This window comes from Mus musculus, chromosome 10 (assembly GCF_000001635.26).
Source record: "Mus musculus strain C57BL/6J chromosome 10, GRCm38.p6 C57BL/6J".
Lineage (NCBI taxonomy): Eukaryota > Metazoa > Chordata > Mammalia > Rodentia > Muridae > Mus > Mus musculus.
Window position 1 is genome coordinate 56,142,436 of NC_000076.6, and position 20,660 is coordinate 56,163,095.

General features: G+C 39.6%; 1 protein-coding gene across 3 annotated transcripts in view; it reads right to left on the bottom strand.

The window, feature by feature from the left end:
• Positions 1–20,660, bottom strand: part of Tbc1d32 (TBC1 domain family, member 32) — a 214,676-nt gene that overhangs the window by 128,143 nt on the left and 65,873 nt on the right. For all 3 annotated transcript variants that reach the window (NM_001033385.3, XM_011243191.3, XM_011243192.3), the window contains exons 16-20: positions 19,576–19,777; positions 18,700–18,782; positions 13,245–13,383; positions 9,331–9,418; positions 8,359–8,477 (exon numbers count right to left, since the gene is read on the bottom strand). In NM_001033385.3, coding sequence (NP_001028557.2) covers positions 8,359–8,477; positions 9,331–9,418; positions 13,245–13,383; positions 18,700–18,782; positions 19,576–19,777 — 631 coding nt within the window. The remainder of the gene's footprint in view (positions 1–8,358; positions 8,478–9,330; positions 9,419–13,244; positions 13,384–18,699; positions 18,783–19,575; positions 19,778–20,660) is intronic.

A 20,660-nucleotide genomic window follows, 5' to 3' on the forward strand; every position in this document is an offset into this window, starting at 1 on the left:
CATTTGCTTGGAAAATTGTTTTCCAGCCTTTCACTCTGAGGTAGTGTCTGTCTTTTTCCCTGAGATGGGTTTCCTGTAAGCAGCAGAATGTTGGGTCCTGTTTGTGTAGCCAGTCTGTTAGTCTATGTCTTTTTATTGGGGAATTGAGTCCATTGATATTAAGAGATATTAAGGAAAAGTAATTGTTGCTTCCTTTTATTTTTGTTGTTAGAGTTGGCATTCTGTTCTTGTGGCTGTCTTCTTTTTGGTTTGTTGAATGATTACTTTCTTAGTTGTTTTAGGGCGTGATTTCCGTCCTTGTATTGCTTCTTTTCTGTTATTATCCTTTGAAGGGCTGGATTCGTGGAAAGATATTGTGTGAATTTGGTTTTGTCGTGGAATACTTTGGTTTCTCCATCTATGGTAATTGAGAGTTTGGCCGGGTATAGTAGCCTGGGCTGGCATTTGTGTTCTCTTAGTGTCTGTATAACATCTGTCCAGGCTCTTCTGGCTTTCATAGTCTCTGGTGAAAAGTCTGGTGTAATTCTGATAGGCCTTCCTTTATATGTTACTTGACCTTTCTCCCTTACTGCTTTTAATATTCTATCTTTATTTAGTGCATTTGTTGTTCTGATTATTATGTGTCGGGAGGAATTTCTTTTCTGGTCCAGTCTATTTGGAGTTCTGTAGGCTTCTTGTATGATCATGGGCATCTCTTTTTTTATGTTTGGGAAGTTTTCTTCTATTATTTTGTTGAAGATATTAGCTGGCCCTTTAAGTTGAAAATCTTCATTCTCATCAATTCCTATTATCCGTAGGTTTGGTCTTCTCATTGTGTCCTGGATTACCTGGATGTTTTGAGTTAGGATCCTTTTGCATTTTGTATTTTCTTTGACTGTTGTGTCGATGTTCTCTATGGAATCTTCTGCACCTGAGATTCTCTCTTCCATTTCTTGTATTCTGTTGCTGATGCTCGCATCTATGGTTCCAGATCTCTTTCCTAGGGTTTCTATCTCCAGCGTTGCCTCGCTTTGGGTTTTCTTTATTGTGTCTACTTCCCCTTTTAGTTCTAGTATGGTTTTGTTCATTTCCATCACCTGTTTGGATGTGTTTTCCTGTTTTTCTTTAATGATTTCTACCTGTTTGGCTGTGTTTTCCTGCTTTTCTTTAAGGGCCTGTAACTCTTTAGCAGTGCTCTCCTGTAATTCTTTAAGTGACTTATGAAAGTCCTTCTTGATGTCCTCCATCATCATCATGAGAAATGTTTTTAAATCTGGGTCTAGATTTTCGGTTGTGTTGGGGTGCCCAGGACTAGGTGGGGTGGGAGTGCTGCGTTCTGATGATGGTGAGTGGTCTTGATTTCTGTTAGTAGGATTCTTACGTTTGCCTTTTGCCATCTGGTAATCTCTGAAGCTAGCTGTTTTAGTTGTCACTGTTAAGAGCTTGTTCTTCAGGTGACTCTGTTAGCCTCTATGAGCAGACCTGGAGGGTAGCACTCTCCTTAGTTTCAGTGGGCAGAGTATTCTCTGCAGGCAAGCTCTCTTCTTGCAAGGCAGGTACCCAGATATCTGGTGTTCGAACCAGACTCCTGGCAGAAGTTGTGTTCCACTCACTAGAGGTCTTAGGATCACGTGTGGAATCCTGTGTGGGCCCTTGCGGGTGTCAGGCGACTCAGCTGGCAAGGTAGCCCGGGGCTCGAGTGGAGTGGAAGGGGTTTGTGCCCCAGATCAAGCCCGGGTAGCCTGCTTCCCTATGTACTGCAGTCTCAAGTTCCGCGCGATTGGATTGGGGCAGGCGCTGTGTTCCACTCACCAGAGGTCTTAGGATCCCGTGGGGAGTCCCGTGTGGGCCCTTGCGGGTGTTGGGCAAGACTCTGCTGGCAAGGAAGCCCGGGGCTCGAGTCGAGCGGAAGGGCTAGGCCATCTTTTGATACATATGCAGCTAGAGACAAGAGCTCCGGCAACTTGAAAATACAAATAGAGGACTACTTGGCTATGAGGGCTTTTTGTTCTTGTTGCTTTGTTTTGTTTTGAAGGAAGGCCCTCTCTGTGTATCCCTGCCTGTCCTGGAACTCACTCCATACACCAGACTGGCCTTGAACTCAGAGATTCACCTTCCACAGCCTCTGAGTGCTGGGATCAAAGGCATGCAGCACTACCACCCAGCTTCGGGTTTTTGTTTTTGTTTTTGTTTTTCCATAACAAATAATTGTGGAATTCTATAAATTGTGGTCACTCGTGTCTACTAAAATTAGGGATTTCCTATTATCCTCTCAATAAGTTGAATTACAATTTTATTGAGAATATTAAATAGCCATGCGTTTCTATGGTAAATCTCAGATGACCATAATGAATGGATTTTATGTAATCTTTGTATTTTATGTATGAATGAGTCTTTTTGTATTTCTAATTCCATGCAAAAGTTCTACTCAGTGTTCTCAGGACACCCTCACCTTAGTCTATGCCTTTCTTCTAAAGAAAGTGGAAGTGGAAGTACCTCGTTCCTTATCAGCATTACATCTTCTAATCTCTATTCATGTGCGGTCTTAAATTCCCTTTCTTCTCTTTGAGTAATAAATAGTCTTTTGTATCCACATCAGTGTTTCCTTGATTTTGTTTTCTGAGAGAATTTCCCTGCAATTCATACCCTATTTCCTACAGAGATTTTAAAATCCACAGGTAGAGACATCTCCTTTTGTCTATGAGGAAGTTCTTAACAACAAATTCCATTTCCCTAACTGTCAGAACATGTTCTAGGAATGGAGTCCTGTGAGGCAGAGTCTTGTGACCTCAGTGTCTTCCTACTGTGGGGTGGTTCTTGGAATGTGTTTTCGTGCTTCTCCCAGGTGCCATGGGCAGGCATGACTTTACTTCAGGGTACTCATTCTTGTTTACTGGTATTACTTTAGTTAATCCTTTATATGTAAAACAAAACATGTTTTTGCCACACGCTGCTTGTCCTTGTCACTATATACAGCTTGGACACATGAGAACTTCATTCAAGGGACCTGTCCTAACCTTCAGAGTATAAACTGTCTGATGCTCTGAATAAAGTTGGCCAGTGTGTGAGACTTCAGTCAGCCTCATTCACCAGCTCTATTCTCCCAGGTCCCACCACCTCTACAGTGGTAACACCTAACTAGCTTTTTTTGACTGGGCCAGTTTTTTTAAGCACAATTTAAGTGCCAATTTTATTTTAATAATTAAAATATCATGAAGTAGATTGTAATATTGATATGTTATCTTTCAATATTCATGCAATCTTTGGTCACACTCTTCAATATTCAGTGTCAGCTACTGGCATTAGTAACGCTAAGGGTTTTCTTCATCAATCTAGTGAGTAGTGTATCAATTTTAATCATCTAAAATACCTTTTCCTTGTGCTACACTTCTCTACTGTACCTGTGTTCTGCTTCTTTAGCTTCTGTTCTAATTTGTTTCTTTCTTCCACTTGCTTTGCTTTAGGTGTGGTACGGCCTTTTTTTGTAGTCAGTGTGTAGAAAATGTAGTCATTATATTTGTATTTTTATATTTCAATAAAAATATTAATGCAAAAATAGCTCTCTTAGCACTACTTTATGAAAATACACCAAAATTTATATATTGTATTTTCATTTTCACCCAGCTTGACATATTTTTATAGTCCCTTGTGTTTTGTCAATGTGACACAAGCTTAGGTCATCTAGAAAGACAACCCTGAGAAAAGGCCTTCATCAAGCTAGGCTTTACACAAGTCTCTAGTGCATGCTATTTAAATTAATAACAGATATGGGAGGATGCAGCATGCCATGTTCCATGCCAGCCTTGGGCAACAGGTTCTGGGCTTTATACGTCAGCCAGCCAGATCAGCCATGGGGAATAAGTAATAAAGTGCTTTCTTCTAAGGTCTCTGCTTCAGTACCTGCTGAGCTTTTCTCAACAACAGACTGTGTGATTAGTATACATGAGTCAGATAAACCCTTCCCTCCCTGAGCTGCTGTTGGCCATGGTGCTTATCACAGCAATGGAACACTCACTAATACACCAACTATGGCCATTCCAGTCTTCTGATGCTCCCAAGGGTCCTTTTCTAATTCTTTACATGATATGTATCTGCATCTTTACTTAAAGGGAATTTCACAAAGACAGCATATACTTGCAACTTCTTTTTCTTACTATTCTTGCAATTGTTCACTGATTTACTCATTTATTTGCGCAGTGTGTGTGTGTGTGTGTGTGTGTGTGTGTGTGTGTGTGTGTGTGTTTGTAGCAGGTCACAGGACTGAACTCACGTTGTCAGCCTTGGTGACCAGCACCTTCACTTACTGAGACTGTTGGGATATCTCACTGGACCCAGATCATCATTTTTGTGTGCTTTGAAGATCTCTAGTTAAAATATCAAATCCTTTTAAGTGGGAAACAGTTTAGTATCCTATTTGTTTTCAGGTTACTCTTGCTATCTGCTTTTCTTTACTGACCCTCAGCTCCTTAGGTTCTTATTTCCCAACTTCTTCTGGGTTTTTTGTTTTGCTAGGTTTTTTTTTTAGAATATTTAACATTATAGGCTAGACTTCTCTGTACTGGTTTTCAATGGTTCCCTAAGGATGTTGGACAGTAGGACTTTCTGAAAATGTCATGTAATCTGCGTTGCTGGATATTGTAGAACACCACTAATTACCTGTGGTTCTAAACAATAAAGAAATAATAAGTACGACTGTGTAGTTAAGATTATTATCAGTATTTTTGTTCTCTGAGAATTTTACACATGCATATAATGTATAATGTTAATATAATCAACTCATAACCCAATCCATCCCAAAACTCCTCGAGGACCCACCCATACGCTGAACTGAATTCCCCTCTTTCTCCCATATTCATGTTTTGGGTTGTTTTTGTTTGGTTGGTTTTGTTTTGTTTTTTCCATTACAGAGTCCATTATATGCTGCCCATATATTCAGGGTATGACACCATCCACAGGAGCATGACCACAGGAGCAGAGGCCACACTTAAGGAAGCTGACACTCCCTCTCCAGAAGTCACCATCTGTCAAAAGCTATACACAAGGTGGGGGTTATAAGCTGCTCCCTCCTCCATGCTTGGATGTTCACTGGTTTAATATTGTGCAGGCAACTGCAGCTACTGCGAGTTCATGGGTTCATTTATACTGTCACACCTACAAGATGCTTTCTCTCCTTCTTGATCTTTGGGGTTCTTTGGATCTTTCTGTCCACTCTTCTGTAATAGTCATTAGGCCTTGGGAGGAATAAGGGCTTTTTATTTTATTTTTTTATTTATTGTATATTTAAATTACAGCATCAGGACCACAGCTTACCATATTTAATGATAAAGCTGAAGAGAAAGACCTGGGAGATACAAGAAAGGGACTGGAATTCAAATACATGTTTTAATATACTTCATTATATGTTGAAGCTGTAATTATATACTAACTGTAACTTAAAATAGAAAAAAATAGAACCAAAAGTGAGAAAAACCCTGTGGAACAACTGAGATCTCAAGGTGGGTGATAGATTTGTTTAATACTATGAATTGTCATTTTTGGGATATTTTAATATGCAAACTAGGAAAATGTATAATTTTTTCATGAGGAAAATCAATCCTATTTATATTGATATTCCCAACGCAAATTCAAATAACTTGAATAAAATTCCAGTAACCTTAAACTTGCATGAAAAATATACCATACATATTTATAACCTATACCATTGTACTGATTTATGTTATTCATGAAGGATTCTGTAACTGTGGAGCCATATAGGAATGTGCCCAACTTTCATGATGATGTGGCCACATACTCTACCTCTATAGTGTTACCTATCTGCAATCCCTTCTTCCTGTGTGGAAAATCCAAACTTCTACCTGGAGACCATCCTTTGCTATATATGAAGGGTGCATATACTGGCAGGAGTTTTCTCTGCCATTAGATAATCTAGGTTCTGAATATTAGAGGATGTGGCATTAGTTCTGAGCCTAGCTGATTTGGTTAACATGCTGATCTCCAATGCCACCCATTTCCCTGCAGGTAACTAATTTTCTTTTTCTTTATGGAGGAAAGAAACTCCATATACATCTGTTGCATTCCTTTACTGACAGACTCTTATGCTGAGGTCTAACCTGGCTAAAAAAGCAACTCTGCTGTCACATAGACATGATACACTTACACTGATGCCTAGCTTGGCTACTGTGAATAACGCCATAATAAACGTGGATGTGCCTGCAGCTGCACAGAATAATGGTACCATAACTCTAGGTTTAGTTTCCTTAGAAACCTCCATAGTAACTAACACACATAATATCTAATGTCATTTACACCTTGCACAATGCACAGAGCTTCCTCTTTCCCTGCATCCTTGACAACACTCGTTTGGGTCATTTGTCCTCATTATGGCTGAGATGAGATGGATTCTCAGAGTGGTTTGGTTTCTATTTTCCTGATGGCTCAAGACATTGAACATGTTTTCATATATTTACTAGCATATTTTTGTCTCTTTTAACAACTATCTGTTTAGTTCATTGGACTGTTTCTGACTGGACGATGAGGCTTTGGGGGTTTTAAGTTTTAGAGTTTTTTCATACATTATGGATATTAACCTCTGTTAGACAAAAAGCTGCCAAAGATTTTCTCCCAGTCTGTAGGCTTTCTCTTTCATCTTTGCTTGTCTCCTTTACTGTTCAGATTTTAAATATCATGTGACTCCATATGCCAGCTTGGCTGGCTCTCCAGTAAGAGCCAGTTAACTGCCTGTTTTCACCTCCCCAGTGCTGGAACTACGATCGTGTGCCACTGTGCCTGGTTTGGAGAATTTGATTTGGGATTCTTTGGGGTTTTTTTGGGGGGGGCATATTATAATTTTCCAAATTTTACTTATTTTTCCATTTATTTATTTATTTGCAGTTAGGGAGGAGAATGCCACAGCATGCAAGTGTCTAAGGTCAGAGAACAACTTGCAAGAATCCGTTCTCTCCATTACCACATATGTCCTTGGGGTTAAACTCAAATGGCCAGGCTTGGCAACAAGCACATTAACTCACTGAGACATCCCAGTAGCCCCATTCACTCTTGTTTCTAATATAGATTCTAGGGATCAAGCTCAGGTCCTTGTGCTTACAGAGCAACCACTTTACCAACTGACATCTCTCCCCAGCCTCAGAAGGTACATTCTCAGCACGCCCAGCACTACTAGATAGAAGATGAATTTTGGGGACAGTTACATAGACTGGTGGTAAGCCACAGAATTACTATAGTTTACCCATATAGCTTATAGTCTGGGAAGTTATCACATCTCCTTGTAAAACCTGCTTTGTGGTGTTGTCCACACCATCTTCAGCTGCCAAATAACCCTAAACTTGGAATTCTGTTCTACTAGCTATCTAGACTGTAAGTTAGCACCCTTAGAAGATCAATGGGTACTTTTCTTAAAGTTAAACTCTGTAGCCAGGATTGATGGCAGAAACACTTGGGAGGCAGAAGCAGGGGGATCTCAGAGAGTTCAAGGCCAGCATGGTCTACATAGAGAACTCAAGGCCAGCCAGGGTTACTTAAAGCGACCCTGTCTCAAACAAACAAGCAAACAAACAAGCACTGCCTATTAAATAGACTATGAAGCAGGAGCATCCTGCAAGGCACTGTCCTGCATTTACTGCCTGGTTTTGGTCCCTCAAACATTTTTAACCACTTCATTTTTAAATTCTTTTTCTAACGTTCATGTATTATACAAAAGTGAATTAGCCTAACATCCCAGGGAAAAAAAGGAACTTCTGAAACAATGGGGAGAATTTTAAATAATTTTATGGCATCTTTCTACCAAAAACTGTTCTGGCTTCCACTGCAAGGAATCATTATTTTAACCAAAAGAAATTAGGTGTTCCATACAGGAAAAGGCATTGAATTTTAACAACAGAATGTGTGAGCATTTAGAACACACTGCCTCCCCCAGCCCCCAACCCCCTTCTCCACTCTCACCAGCAGCATCTTCCCTCTGCTGTTCACCTTTGCTCCATCCCAACAACTTCATCAGATTCAAACCCAGAGGTCAAAAAGCTTCCTAGGCAGCTGCGATTCTGGTTTATGTTTGCTTTAGGGATACATTGCTTTTCATAACATACCTGGCATGTTATTACCCTTTATTAAGAAAGAAAAAATATATAATAAAAATAACATGAAGGGAAAGTATCCTTCCAATATATTTTTACAAAGAATCTTGGTATTTTACAGTTCACTAACTTTACTTTTTAATGAACAATATCTTGAGGTAGTAAATGGGAAAGAGTCCACTTAAGATTAAGTTTGCTGCTTGTTTGTGACACGGGTAAGGTTTATGGAGTCATTTCTGCTCCTCAGTACCCTTCAAGTCTATGAACATGACATCACACAGCTTCTTACCTTCTGACAGCTTCGGTCAATTGGGTCCACTGGGGTAGCTCTGGGATGAGTTAGCCTTACATCATCTCTTCCACATTCAAGGTTGGACCATAACTCAGTTATAAGTGCACTAATAAAGCCTAGGAAGAAATATTGCTTATGTCATGTTGATAGTATCATTTATACTATAGTATGAAATAATATAATTGGGTTAAGGAAAAAGGTAAGATTATGCTTATAAAACAATTTCCTCACAGAGGAAAAATATTTGATTCTTATAGAAATATTAGTGTAATCTTTACCCTTGATAGGAATGGTACTTGCTATTGTTACTGAATGTTTAGAATACCTTATCTCCTGGGTACTATGAAGAATGTGTTCGGGATGTAGAAAAAGAGAAAGGAGGCATCACAAAGTAGGGCAGGCATCCAAGGAATTTGTTCACTTAATGTAATATTCACTTAAAATTCCATGTTTGAAACAATTCTGAACTTTGCTTCAATGCAACCTTTAAATTCTCTTGAGTCAAATACTATCTCACCAAATGAAAATGAATATTAAAGCTGACTATTATTGCCTATAAAAACCTAATATCTAATCATAAAGTCAGTATGCCCTTATTCTTATCTACATTCTAAATTTTTGTCCTTATACCCACAGAAAACTATAGACCTCATCCCTCATCAAGGGAACTTCCCTTTCCAACAAATGGAGACTGTTAAAGAAAGCCCCAACCAATCAAATGCAGAGTGGTGGGGCCCCATCCAAGTGGATACATCTACAACACAAATTCCACATACAGGGCTCAGGGTAGATAGCAAAAGATGTGGTGAAAAGACAGGAAGAACCTGAGCTCAGGGTTCTTCAACATAGTCACAAACTGGGAAGTAGAATTTTAGAGGTAAAAATATTCCACAAGTTTATCATGCTAAATTTTCTGTTATTCGTCTTATTTACAATGATCACATTTTATCTAGTTGGGGAAAGACTTGCCTGAATTCTGTAGAGCCACTGCACCTGCTGCTGTCGATGCCACCTGTACAACCAAGACTTCATAGCCAAACTTCTTCTGCCTGTTGACCTAACATAAAGAACACAAGGAGAAGCAAAGGGCACAGCATACTGGTTATACGCTATGCAGACTTACAGGAACAGCCACTTACTGTTCTTCAACAATTAGAATACTAGAAATTTCTTCTAAGTGATGACAGCACAGAACAATGAAACCCTTACAGTGAATTAGTACCAATGTAGTATTTGTAACCATTTTACTTCTGGTTTGAGTTTAAGCCTAGCTCTTTGATTTTAATGAGTCACTTAGGCTAAGTGATTATGATTTGTCTCATGCACTAGCAGGGGTGTGATTTTTGCCAGCTGCAGAGAATTTAATTCTAGGGTCTCTGGACAGGGTATAAATGGGACAGTCCAAGAAGGCCTGTGGACGCCCCTGCTCCTCCTGCTGCTGTTGATCCCTGCTGATTCCTGCTGGTACATTTCCATTGCTGAATTGCTGCATTGCTGATTTTCTAGACTGGTGGGTAGTCTGACAAAGACTGGACTTGCCCCATGGTACCTAAACAGCAGAAAGTAGCCTATGGAAGTCTATGTCTCCTTTTCCCTCCATCCTTCTTTCTCTTCTACCTAGTGTTGCAGGGTTGGTAGGGCTAGGATGCAATAAGGGTTGAAAGGGAGGTAGAGGTATAAGAACTCAATAAAATAGTGAAACACAAATACACAACAATTTTCCTTGGATTAGAATCCATTGTTCTGCAGTGAGTGATACAGATGACCAAGAAGATAAACACCTATCCTTCCTTCCCTGCATCTTCCTCCCAAAGAGCACCCTACTCATGAGTACCTCCCACAGGCCCTGAAAATTGGATTATTTAGTAGCCACATGCTTTGCCCACTTCCCAGATATTGTAAAAATAGAGAAACTTATCATAAGTCAAAGACACTATACTAAACAAGGTAAGTCTTCAGACACATGGTCATAAACTAGAAAAGAAGGAATCTGAGTTTAATCTGACCATTATAACCAGCCAGCTAACAGAGCCATGAAACACACTGTGTAACTAGCCTGAGCATCCACCTTTTCTTTTACAAAATTAAGAAAGTAGCCTAGGTTCCAGGCTTTCTGGGAAAATATCTGAGGAGGTAAATGATGAAAATATCTGGAATAGCGGAGCACATTAACATGTGATGAATATGCTAATGAAGAGATATGGGTAGTAAATTCCCCATGTCGAAGGAGCAGTCTCTTCTTCGAGCAGTCAGGGCAATGCAAAAAATATTAGGTTTTGAAATTTACAGACAAAAAAATGACATCTAATTCTAGATATATCATGTAAAGACATGCCTGCCTGATGTGATGCACCTGAATGAAGAAAACGTGTGAACTACTGACACGTTGTCATGACGATAGACAGTATCAACACACAGGAAGCCTTCATGATGATAAACAGTATAACCAGAATAGGAAGCCTGAACAAGTAATTAGTATACAAGGGCAGCTGTAAGCTTGGTTATGTGTGGAGGGGCGTGGGAGACTCAAAATAACATAAAGACTGTGCAGGAAGAAGTGTGTGTGTGTGTGTGTGTGTGTACTACATATAATAAACTCTTAAATGCGGAAAGTTGGAGAAGGGAAATGTGTACATGGTGAAATAGAACTAGAAATCTGAAATGATATTAGAATAAAATAAATAAGACAGAGTAGGAACCTCATACAGATGGATATGGTAAGTATGCCACAAGTTGAGAAACAGAGGTAACTATCAGGCAGAGACAACAAAAATGGTTATTTATTTTCTAATAGTTTTAAGCAAAGGAGGAGATTCAAATTTAAAAGAATAGAGGAGGAGGCACTTGCCATCAGCAACATAAAATATCAAAACACGTTAGAAAAGAACGTATTCCAGGCCTGGCTACATCAGCAAAGTGCACGCTATATAGGCATGAATTCAATCTGCCTGAACTCACATTTGAGGATGAAGAAGGGCAGAGGAAGCTGGGCTCAGTAACACAAACCTAGCATTTCAACACTGAGGAAGAGACAAGGTCTCTAGCCTAGCCCCAAAATTAGTGAGTTCCTCTCTCAAAAAGTAAGATGGAGCTCTTTGCCATCGTGCAAGATGGTAGGTGAAAAGGCTGATGGGTCAGACACAAAGGAGAAGGCCAAGGCACTCCTAAAAAAGGACAACCCAAGGATAAGGAGCCAAAAGGGAAGCCCTACATTGCCAAAAGGCTATAATGCTGATTAGAGGACCTGGAAACACTCACAGTCTGCCATGTATTCTAGAACGGTCCTGACAGGAATAAACTACTAAGCTGCAAAATCTTTTTATCTCCCCGAAATTTTCCATTTTTCTTTCTTTTCTTTTTCTTTTTCGCGTTGTTGTTGTCTCTTATTTACTTATTTATTTATTTATTCAATTTACATCCCACTTTCGGCTTCTGGTCAACCCCTCCCACAATTCTTCCCCCAATCCTCTCTCCCCTTCTCCTCTGAGTGGGTGCCCCCCCCATCAGACATCACCCCACCCTGGCACATCAAATTGTTGTAGGAATAGATGCAGTCTCTCCCTCTGAGGCCAGATTAAAAAGAGAAAAAAAAAATTTTAAGGGGTGGGTCTTGCCAACTGTCACAAAAGCAGTTTATAGTGACAAGAACAGAAATAAACACAGGGTTAAGCTTTGTAAGATATGTTCGTGTTATTTGGCCAGGAAGTACTAAGGTAGAAGCTGCACACACACCAAACCCAGCTGTGATCATCCCCAATGGACCACCATGGGGATAAGAGTGGTGTTCCTAAAACAGCTTAAGCAACTGCTTTGACGTCTAGGACTGGACCTATTTCCCTCCAACTCTTCTGCACAGAACACACCAGAAACCTGCCCCACCTCCACAAAAACTGCTATCAGTGATGTGAAAATCCCCAAATACCTTGCTGATGTTTACTTCAAGAAGAGGAAACCTTAGAAGTCCAGGTTCCAAGAAGGGAAAACTTTGACCAGGATGGTGGAAATACAAAATTACTAAGCAGGATAAGGTTGACCAGGAAGCTATAGATTGGATGGTTTGCAAAGGTCAGGCTATTACTCAGCTCTAGGGATGTATGAAGTCCTTTCAGACTTTAACAAATGCAGTTTATCCTCACAAACTATAGGTCTAGATTTCTTGGCAAAAACCTAACTAAAAAGAAGATACAGTTTTAAAAAGTGGAGAGCAATTTAGAAAGCAGCAGTAATCAACTTTGACATCCATGCAAGCATTGCGACACACAGACACATACAGAGAGAAACATACACACACACACACACACACACCAGCCTTGATCCTAGCCAAAAAAAGTTGTAATGCAGATAAAGATCCTCAAAAGCAGAGCTCAGATCCAAAAGACCCAGATAAGTTTTTACTATGACAGAAAAAAAAAAAACAACAACAACAAACTAATAACGAATCAATTACTTCAGACTACTTTATTAAGTAAATTACCTTGTAAGTTTTATTTAACAGTAGAAAATAATCCCTCTAAAGGGAAGTTTGTGTCTTTAAAATTCCTGAGGCCTAAACCCTCATGGGTACATACATTTAGACATAATAGGATTTTTCCCAGAAATTCTACTCAGTACATATGGAGATATTATATCATGTTTATAAAACATCTGGAAAATTAACTGAATTTTTCAATTCCATCTGGCTACTTGCAATTTCAAAACACAGGCACAGACACCAATTTCTACTACCTAAAGCTTTCCTTTAAAAAAAAATCAAGTGTTACAATGCAACCCAGGATATTAACTGAAACATAGTAAACTCTTCACACATGGAGAACAGAGTGATGCTCTCAATGGCTTTTACAACAACAACAATCCTTTCTCTTAAAGCAGATGGCAGTTCATACCTGTGGCTTTTTTGCATACTGGCTGAGCATAAACGTCACACATTCATTGATGGCGCCTGTTCTCTGAAGAAGCAGCAGTCCTTTGGGGGTGGCTGCAAAATTCAGTAAATCATCCAACAAATTGTCTTCCCAAGCCACACTGGGACAGGAAAAGGACGGTAAAGGAACACTTAATACTCTCAAAACAGAAAGGACTTAGGATCGGCATGGACAATTATAAAACTGACAGTATACATTGATGGCAGATTACTCCATAGATATCATGAGATGAAAAGGGTCTGTGTGCTGGCTAGTTTTGTGTCAACTTGACACAGCCGGAGTTATCACAGAGAAAGAAGCTTCAGTTGGGAAAATGCCTCCATGAGATCCAGCTGTAAGGCATTTTCTCAATTAGTGATCAAGGGGGGGGGGTCCCCTTGTGGGTAGTGCCATCTCTGGGCTGGTAGTCTTGGTTCTATAGGAAAGCAAGCTGAGCAAGCCAGGGGAAGCAAGCCAGTAAGTAACATCCCTCCATGGCCTCTGCATCAGCTCCTGCTTCCTGACCTGCGTGAATTCCAGTCCTGACATCCTTTGGTGATTAACAGCAATGTGTAAAATGTAAGCTGAATAAACCCTTTCCTCCCCAACTTGCTTCTTGGTCATGTTTGTACAGGAATAGAAACCCTGACTAAGACAGTCTGTGAGGATTATCTCACTTCTACTCCGACAGCTTCCCATCAGTGAGTATTCACCTCAGGTGCAGCACATTGACTAAGTTCTCAGTTTCTCTTGATGATTCTGCTGCCTTTGAATCCCCTGCACCTCGACTGTCCATTGTTTTTGTGCATTCTTTTTATTAAAGTATTTGATTTCTCGTGTTCTAAAGCCTAATTCACGTGGTTTCTCTTTTATTTTCATAAGTTTTAATTTTATTTGGAAGTGAATAAAACCATGCTTTCTTAGATCACAATTTTAAGACTGAAAACTTTGGCAGAAGTAAAAAGAGAAAGAAAGAAAGAAAGAAAGAAAGAAAGAAAGAAAGAAAGAAAGAAAGAAAGAAAGAAAGGAAGGAAGGAAGAAAGAAAGAGAGAGAGAGAGAGAGAGAGAGAGAGAGAGAGAAAGGGGAGGGAGGGGAGAAGGAAGGAAGGAAGGAAGGAAGGAAGGAAGGAAGGAAGGAAGGAAGGAAAGAAAAGAAAGCAGAAACCGTAGAAAAAATTGAAAACCACTATACTCCATAGATATATTGCCCAATTAAACTTTTTAAATAGTATTTCCTCCAATTGAGAAAAATATACAATTTGTTTATGAATTAAAATATCATTCAGAGTACCAAGAAAGTTAACTTAAATCACAGAGATCAAGCAAACAGTAAACATACAAGCAAGAGCAGCCCAATAAGGACATCACGTGTTAGCCCCAGGCACTCTACTGTAGATAATAAGATCTGTCAGGTGCCACACAGTCCAGAAGGTACAGGAGTGATAACTTCAAGAACCGGTAAGAAATGTTTGCCTGCCCCGACACTGATATACAATTAAACTACTTAAGTATAAGAACATGTGTTTGGGGATAGGAAACACTTTGTGGTAATGGTGTGGTTTGAAAGAACAGCTACTTCTCAACATAGAAAATTAGCTGGGCATGGTGGCACACACCTGCAATCCCAGTATTTGGGAGCCAATGACAGAGGTAGGAAAATCTCTGAGAATCTGAGGTCAGTCTGGCTTACATAGTGGATTCCAGACCAGCTAGGGCTGCACAGTGAGAACCTGGCTCTCTATCTGAGAGGACTTGTATGAGGACCTGAGACTGAACCCCAGCAGCCAGACAAGGAATGGGGAAGAAATTATGAGGCCTGCGGTAATGCTCTTGTCTTTGGGAGCCTGGATTTTAGCAAGACCTTGCATCCAGTGTAGTAGAATGCCCAGAGATCATCTAGATCTATGTACTCAACTCACTATCACACTGTGTACTCAGCCTTGAACCTGCCTTTACAACAACAATGGAAACTACCTTATCATTGATTGCATTTCCCATGGAACCAGATTTTACCACCTAAACTAAATATGTTGCTTTAACCTTAAATTATTATTCCATGGCTCTGATACAGAAGTGTGTGTATGTCTGTGTGTGTGTGTGTGTGTGTGTGTGTGTGTGTGTGTGTGTGTGTGTGTTCTCGTGCATATGGTAATCATTTTCTGAAAGTAGCCAGGAGACTAAAAGCAATCTCAAAATAAGCAAATAGCTACAAATGTTAGAAGTGACATGTGGATGGATATAGGATGGTAACATATGTGCTTCTTTCCAATACCCTTCTGAGTCAGTTGGAATCAGTAAAGTAACTTCTAGTAAAACTGTTCAAGATTTCTATAAAAATGTATTCATCATCCCTTTCATGTACTATGTTTTCTATGTTCAATAAACAAAGAACAAAGCTCTCTGTTAGGGAAAGACACAGGGATAGATCAGACACAACAGAGAATGCGGACAGGAGTCACAAACTAAAGATGAATGAAAGGCAGTGAAGGAAAATGGAGAATTCAAATTAGGACTCACTCTTGGACTAAATTAAGTCTCTTTCTTCATTCCTTGACATGACATTGATGCCAAGGCCCATCCCTGCCTGAGGATTTCTAAGCAGCTAATTGTGGTTGTGAAGGGTGAAACATTGTCTTCAATGGTGTGACATCTCGTCAAGTGTCCATGCGCCAGAAACAAACCCTCATTCTTGCTCCTATAAACAATCCAAATGCAGCCAACTGGCATAAGACCAGAATACAAGGCACGTTGAGGAGCAGAAGGGGATTAGCAGAGATGGAGTAGAAAAGAGAAGAGAGAGGGGTTCTGTTATAGACATACACTTCATACATGTATACAATGGCATAATTGAAGCCATTATTATGTACAATTAGCATATGCTAATGAAACACTAAAATAAGTTTTAGAAAAGTTAAGCCAAGCGACTCACACAGGAACATGCCTATGAAATATATGTCATTAAGTCAATGAATTAGTCATAAAAGCAATAAAAAAGATTCCACATTCACCACATGTAAAACAGGAAACAAATTACATGAGTGGCCCCAGTACATAATGTAGAAGAGTGTATATAATTATGAAAAATAAGTGTTGCCATGCTTTAATAAATCTTCTCTGTGAATATTTAACTGCCTTTCAAATGTTAATAAGGGGGCAGAAGATCTGGCCACTGAGTTTTATTGTTCTTTCCCTTAGGAGGCAGCAGCGGTGAATGGGGTGAAGCAGCAAACTGCATGCTCCACTAGTGTGCTCCTTTGAATGAGAATGCCCCCCACAGACTCAGACTTGAATGCTTGGTCATCAGGAAGAAGCATGACTTGGGAGGAATTAGGAGGTGTGACTTTGTAAGAGGAGGTGTGGCTTTATTATAGTAAGTGTGTCACCGGGGATAAGCTTTGTGGTTCAACCACCCAAGCCAGAACCAGTGTTGCTGCCTGAGCATCTGGACATAGAACTCTCAGTTGTATTGATGTTTTGGCTTTTCTTGAGACATTGTAATGAGTAATTTATGTCAGTCTGACTAAATTTGAAGACTAGCTAGAAAAGTGATAAAGCATTATTTGTGGGTATATCTGTGAGGTTTTCTCCAGGGGATTTTGGTGTACAAATCTCAGTAGACTAAGTGGACATGATCTATCTTCAGTGTAGAGAAGGTGCCATTCAATTGGATGAGGGTCCAGATAGGAAGACAACAGAGAGCTTAGCCCTAGGAACCCAGGAGCACTCTTTTGCCCTTTGAAACCAAAATCACCAGTTTCCTGGCCTTCGCAGCCCAAATCTCACAACAGAAGACTCTCGACCCTTGGACTAAGCAATATAATCAACATCCCAGAATCTACTCTTCAAATATCCTATCCTACATAATAGTGGGAACGAATACCCCTACTTGATTCTCTCCTCACTCATACATTGATCCATGAATCTATCCTACTGGTTCTCCCTAGAAAGCTCTAATCAACACAGATAGTAATAACAGAGGTTAGGAAACATCTTCTTCCCTAGCACTACTTTCCTGTAAGCACATACTCATAGGTAACATTGCCTCTTTCCACCTATTAATCACTCTGTATTCTGTATGAAGGAAGAATGAATTTATGGCTCTTGTATTCAAGAGTGCCTCTTTTCCAGTACACTCCATCCATAATGGCAGTTCTCAAGCTCTGGGTAGAAACCCTTTTGGGGGCCATATATCAAATATCCTACATATCATATATTTACATTCCATTATAGTCACAAAATTATAGTTATGAAGTTGCAATGAAAATAATGTTATGGTTGGAGGTCACCACAACATGAGGAACTGTATTAGGAATTCCAGCATTAGGAAGGCTGAGAATCTCAGCTCCATAGGAAGCAGCTCCCTCTAGCAAACATGAATTCTGCTCTGTTTTATGTGCAATGAAGTTGATGACAGTGAGGTGTGCATCTGAGGAAAGCATACGTCTACAGATGGGGGCTGGACAAAGCCTGTCTAATTTCTCCATACTCTCAACAAAAAGGAGAAAAAGAAGCAGTGGATGCGTTTGTTAACCATTTTATAAATAAACAAACATGAAAATTCCAGAGAATGAACTATATTGAACCTTTAAACTTTTCCTAGCGGTAGCTCACACCTTTAATCCCATCACTTGGGAGGCAGAGGCAGGCGGATTTCTGAGTTCGAGGCCAGCCTGGTCTACAAGGTGAGTTTCAGGACAGCCAGGGCTAAACAGAGAAAGCCTGTCTATAAAAACCAAAAATAAACAAACAAACAAATAAACAAACATTATTAGATTTTATAAGTTAAGCTCTATCCTATAAAAGAGAAAGAAGCAAGGTCAGCATTTAGCAAAGAAGATCCCTTAAAGCCGCCCTACTATGATCTACACTGTGCCAAAGCTCAACCATAAACTAAAGGAAAAACTTAGAAAATGTAGATCACTAAACTTTAGTTTAATAAATTATTTCCTTGTTAACCTAACATCATAGCCACTTAATATTTCTAAAGAAGCACAAATATATACAGTGAACTACTAACCTACATAATTGTCAAATGCTGAAACCATAATTAAACTGCACTCTTGCCATATTTTGAAAACTAAGTAGATCTCTCTACCGTGTAGAAACATTTTACTTCTACCATCCATGCAAGATCCCTTACCAGTTTTATTATTTGATAATTCTCTGATATTTCTGAAAACTTTATAATCCACCAAGCTTCCTAACACAAAATATAAATACAGGATGAGGTAAAAACTATTCACTATTTCTACATTTGTAACAACTATCACATAATCTATAAATAATAGTAATTGTATAAAATGTAATTTACCTTGAACGTGTACATACACAGTTTAACCTCCTGGAAAATGTTTTTCTACCATTTTCCATTGCATTTCAATTATTTCTAAATTATCTCAACAAATACAATAGAGAGATGCCAAACAATAATAATTACCTGTTCGGAGACACCTGGCTCACTGAGGAAACAGAATCAGAGCCCTCTACTGGAGTGGGGATCCTTTCTGATAGCAAGCTTGTCTAAGAGAAATTAATGGGTTAGTTCATTTTTCTGCTTTTCTGACCAATGACGCTATTCACAAGATTTCTAATTCTGTAGTTCTGTTGTTAATCCTTGATCTCTTTTAAGTCAGTTGCTTTCAAAATTAAATTATCTGGCTCAATGAAATTGAAAGACTTAGCAATCCACTGGTTTGTATATGGCTCCTGCTGCATTGTGTTCTTGATATTTTAATCTTCACAAAGAAAGGGACCCTATACAAAGAAAATTCACCTCAAACTTCTGCTAGCAGAGTACAAACTTTTGTGGTAATCAGTTAAAGACTTAGACCCTAGCTCTACTGAGAAGGAGGTTCTGAAGTCACCCTGTGCCAAGTTAAGAAGTATGGATAGCTAATACCAACTACCACAATGCTGGAGAAGTAATATTTAACCTAGCATGGTGGCACACGCCTTTAATACTAGCACTCAGGAGGCAGAGGCAGGCAGCTCTCTGTAAGTTCAACACCAGACTGGTCTATATAGTAAGTTCCAACCAGAGCTCCATAGTGAGACTCTGTTTCAAAAAGAGAGAGGGAGAGGGAGAGGGAGAGGGAGAGGGAGAGGGAGAGGGAGAGGGAGAGGGAGAGGGAGAGGGAGAGGGAGAGGGAGAGGGAAGGGGAGGAGGGAGGGAGGGAAGAAAGGAAGAAAGAGAGAAAGAAAGAAGAGGGAAAGAGAGATACATGTACCATTAAAATACCCTATCTATGATAAGGTATTACAATGATGTGTAACTGAAATCAAGGTCTGCAGGGAGGGAGTCTGAAGCACATACCTTCTTCCATGCCTTTGCTATGGATTCATGTAAACCATAAGGAAGCAACACCTGTAAGCCTTCGCAGGTACCGTAGATCTGACGACACACAGAAATAAAAGCTCCTTTAACTACAGGCAACATTTCCGATCCAGAAAAAATAGAAATATCTTCTTCAAGAAGTTTCTTTGAAAACTTGGCTATTATATGAGCACCTGTAAGACTAAAAAAAGACCACAGATGTGACCCCAAACCCAATTGAGCCTGACATCATGGAGCACTAACAATACAGCTTGTCTCCACAAGCTCACTTACTTTTACATATCTCATAGGCTTTGACTAACAAGTCGGTATCCCTGATTCACCAATGTGCACATGTCCAGTCATGACAAAGGTTTCTGTAGAACACAGGAAAGGGCAACCAGGTGGGAGAAACAGCAAATCTGATGATACTTAAAAGAGACACATGGATGCCATGAACCAGGTCTATGCATGAGTGTTCTTACTTTTACAGTGAGAATACCGTATTATTTGAGCTGTTGCTACCTTCCCCATTACAATAACAGCATCTCAACACCCTATCTCAAAGTTTGAGATCGTTTCTCCAGCAAATAATAGTAGCGGAGATGGGGAAAAAAATGCTTCCAATGTGAAAGCTGCTGTTTTAAGTATTTTAATGTGCTTACATTGTTTCTTTTTCTATAATCCTTTAAAGCGGGAGAATATATGTACAGATTACAGAAGTAGCTTGCATAATAGGACACAGCTAATGGTGAGAGAGAAGCAAGATCACTTAGTCTGTCTAACCCCAGAGAGAAGCAGTACTGACACTTTTTCTAGATTTTTAAGAAAGCAAAAGCAGTAAGCATGAGATGTGAGAGAGCCGTCTAGCCTCCAGTGCCTTCCGCCGCAGCTGTATAAACACATTTCCATCCTTGCCTTGCATATGCAACCCAGTGTACACCTCCAAATAACAAAATCTCTATTTTAAATGTAGTGTATCCACACAAAAATTACAACTTTTAGTTAGACAGCCCATATCAAACTTCTCTTTAGTCTCTCAAGGAAGTCATTTCCCCTAGATGGGTTTGTTTAAATTACACTCC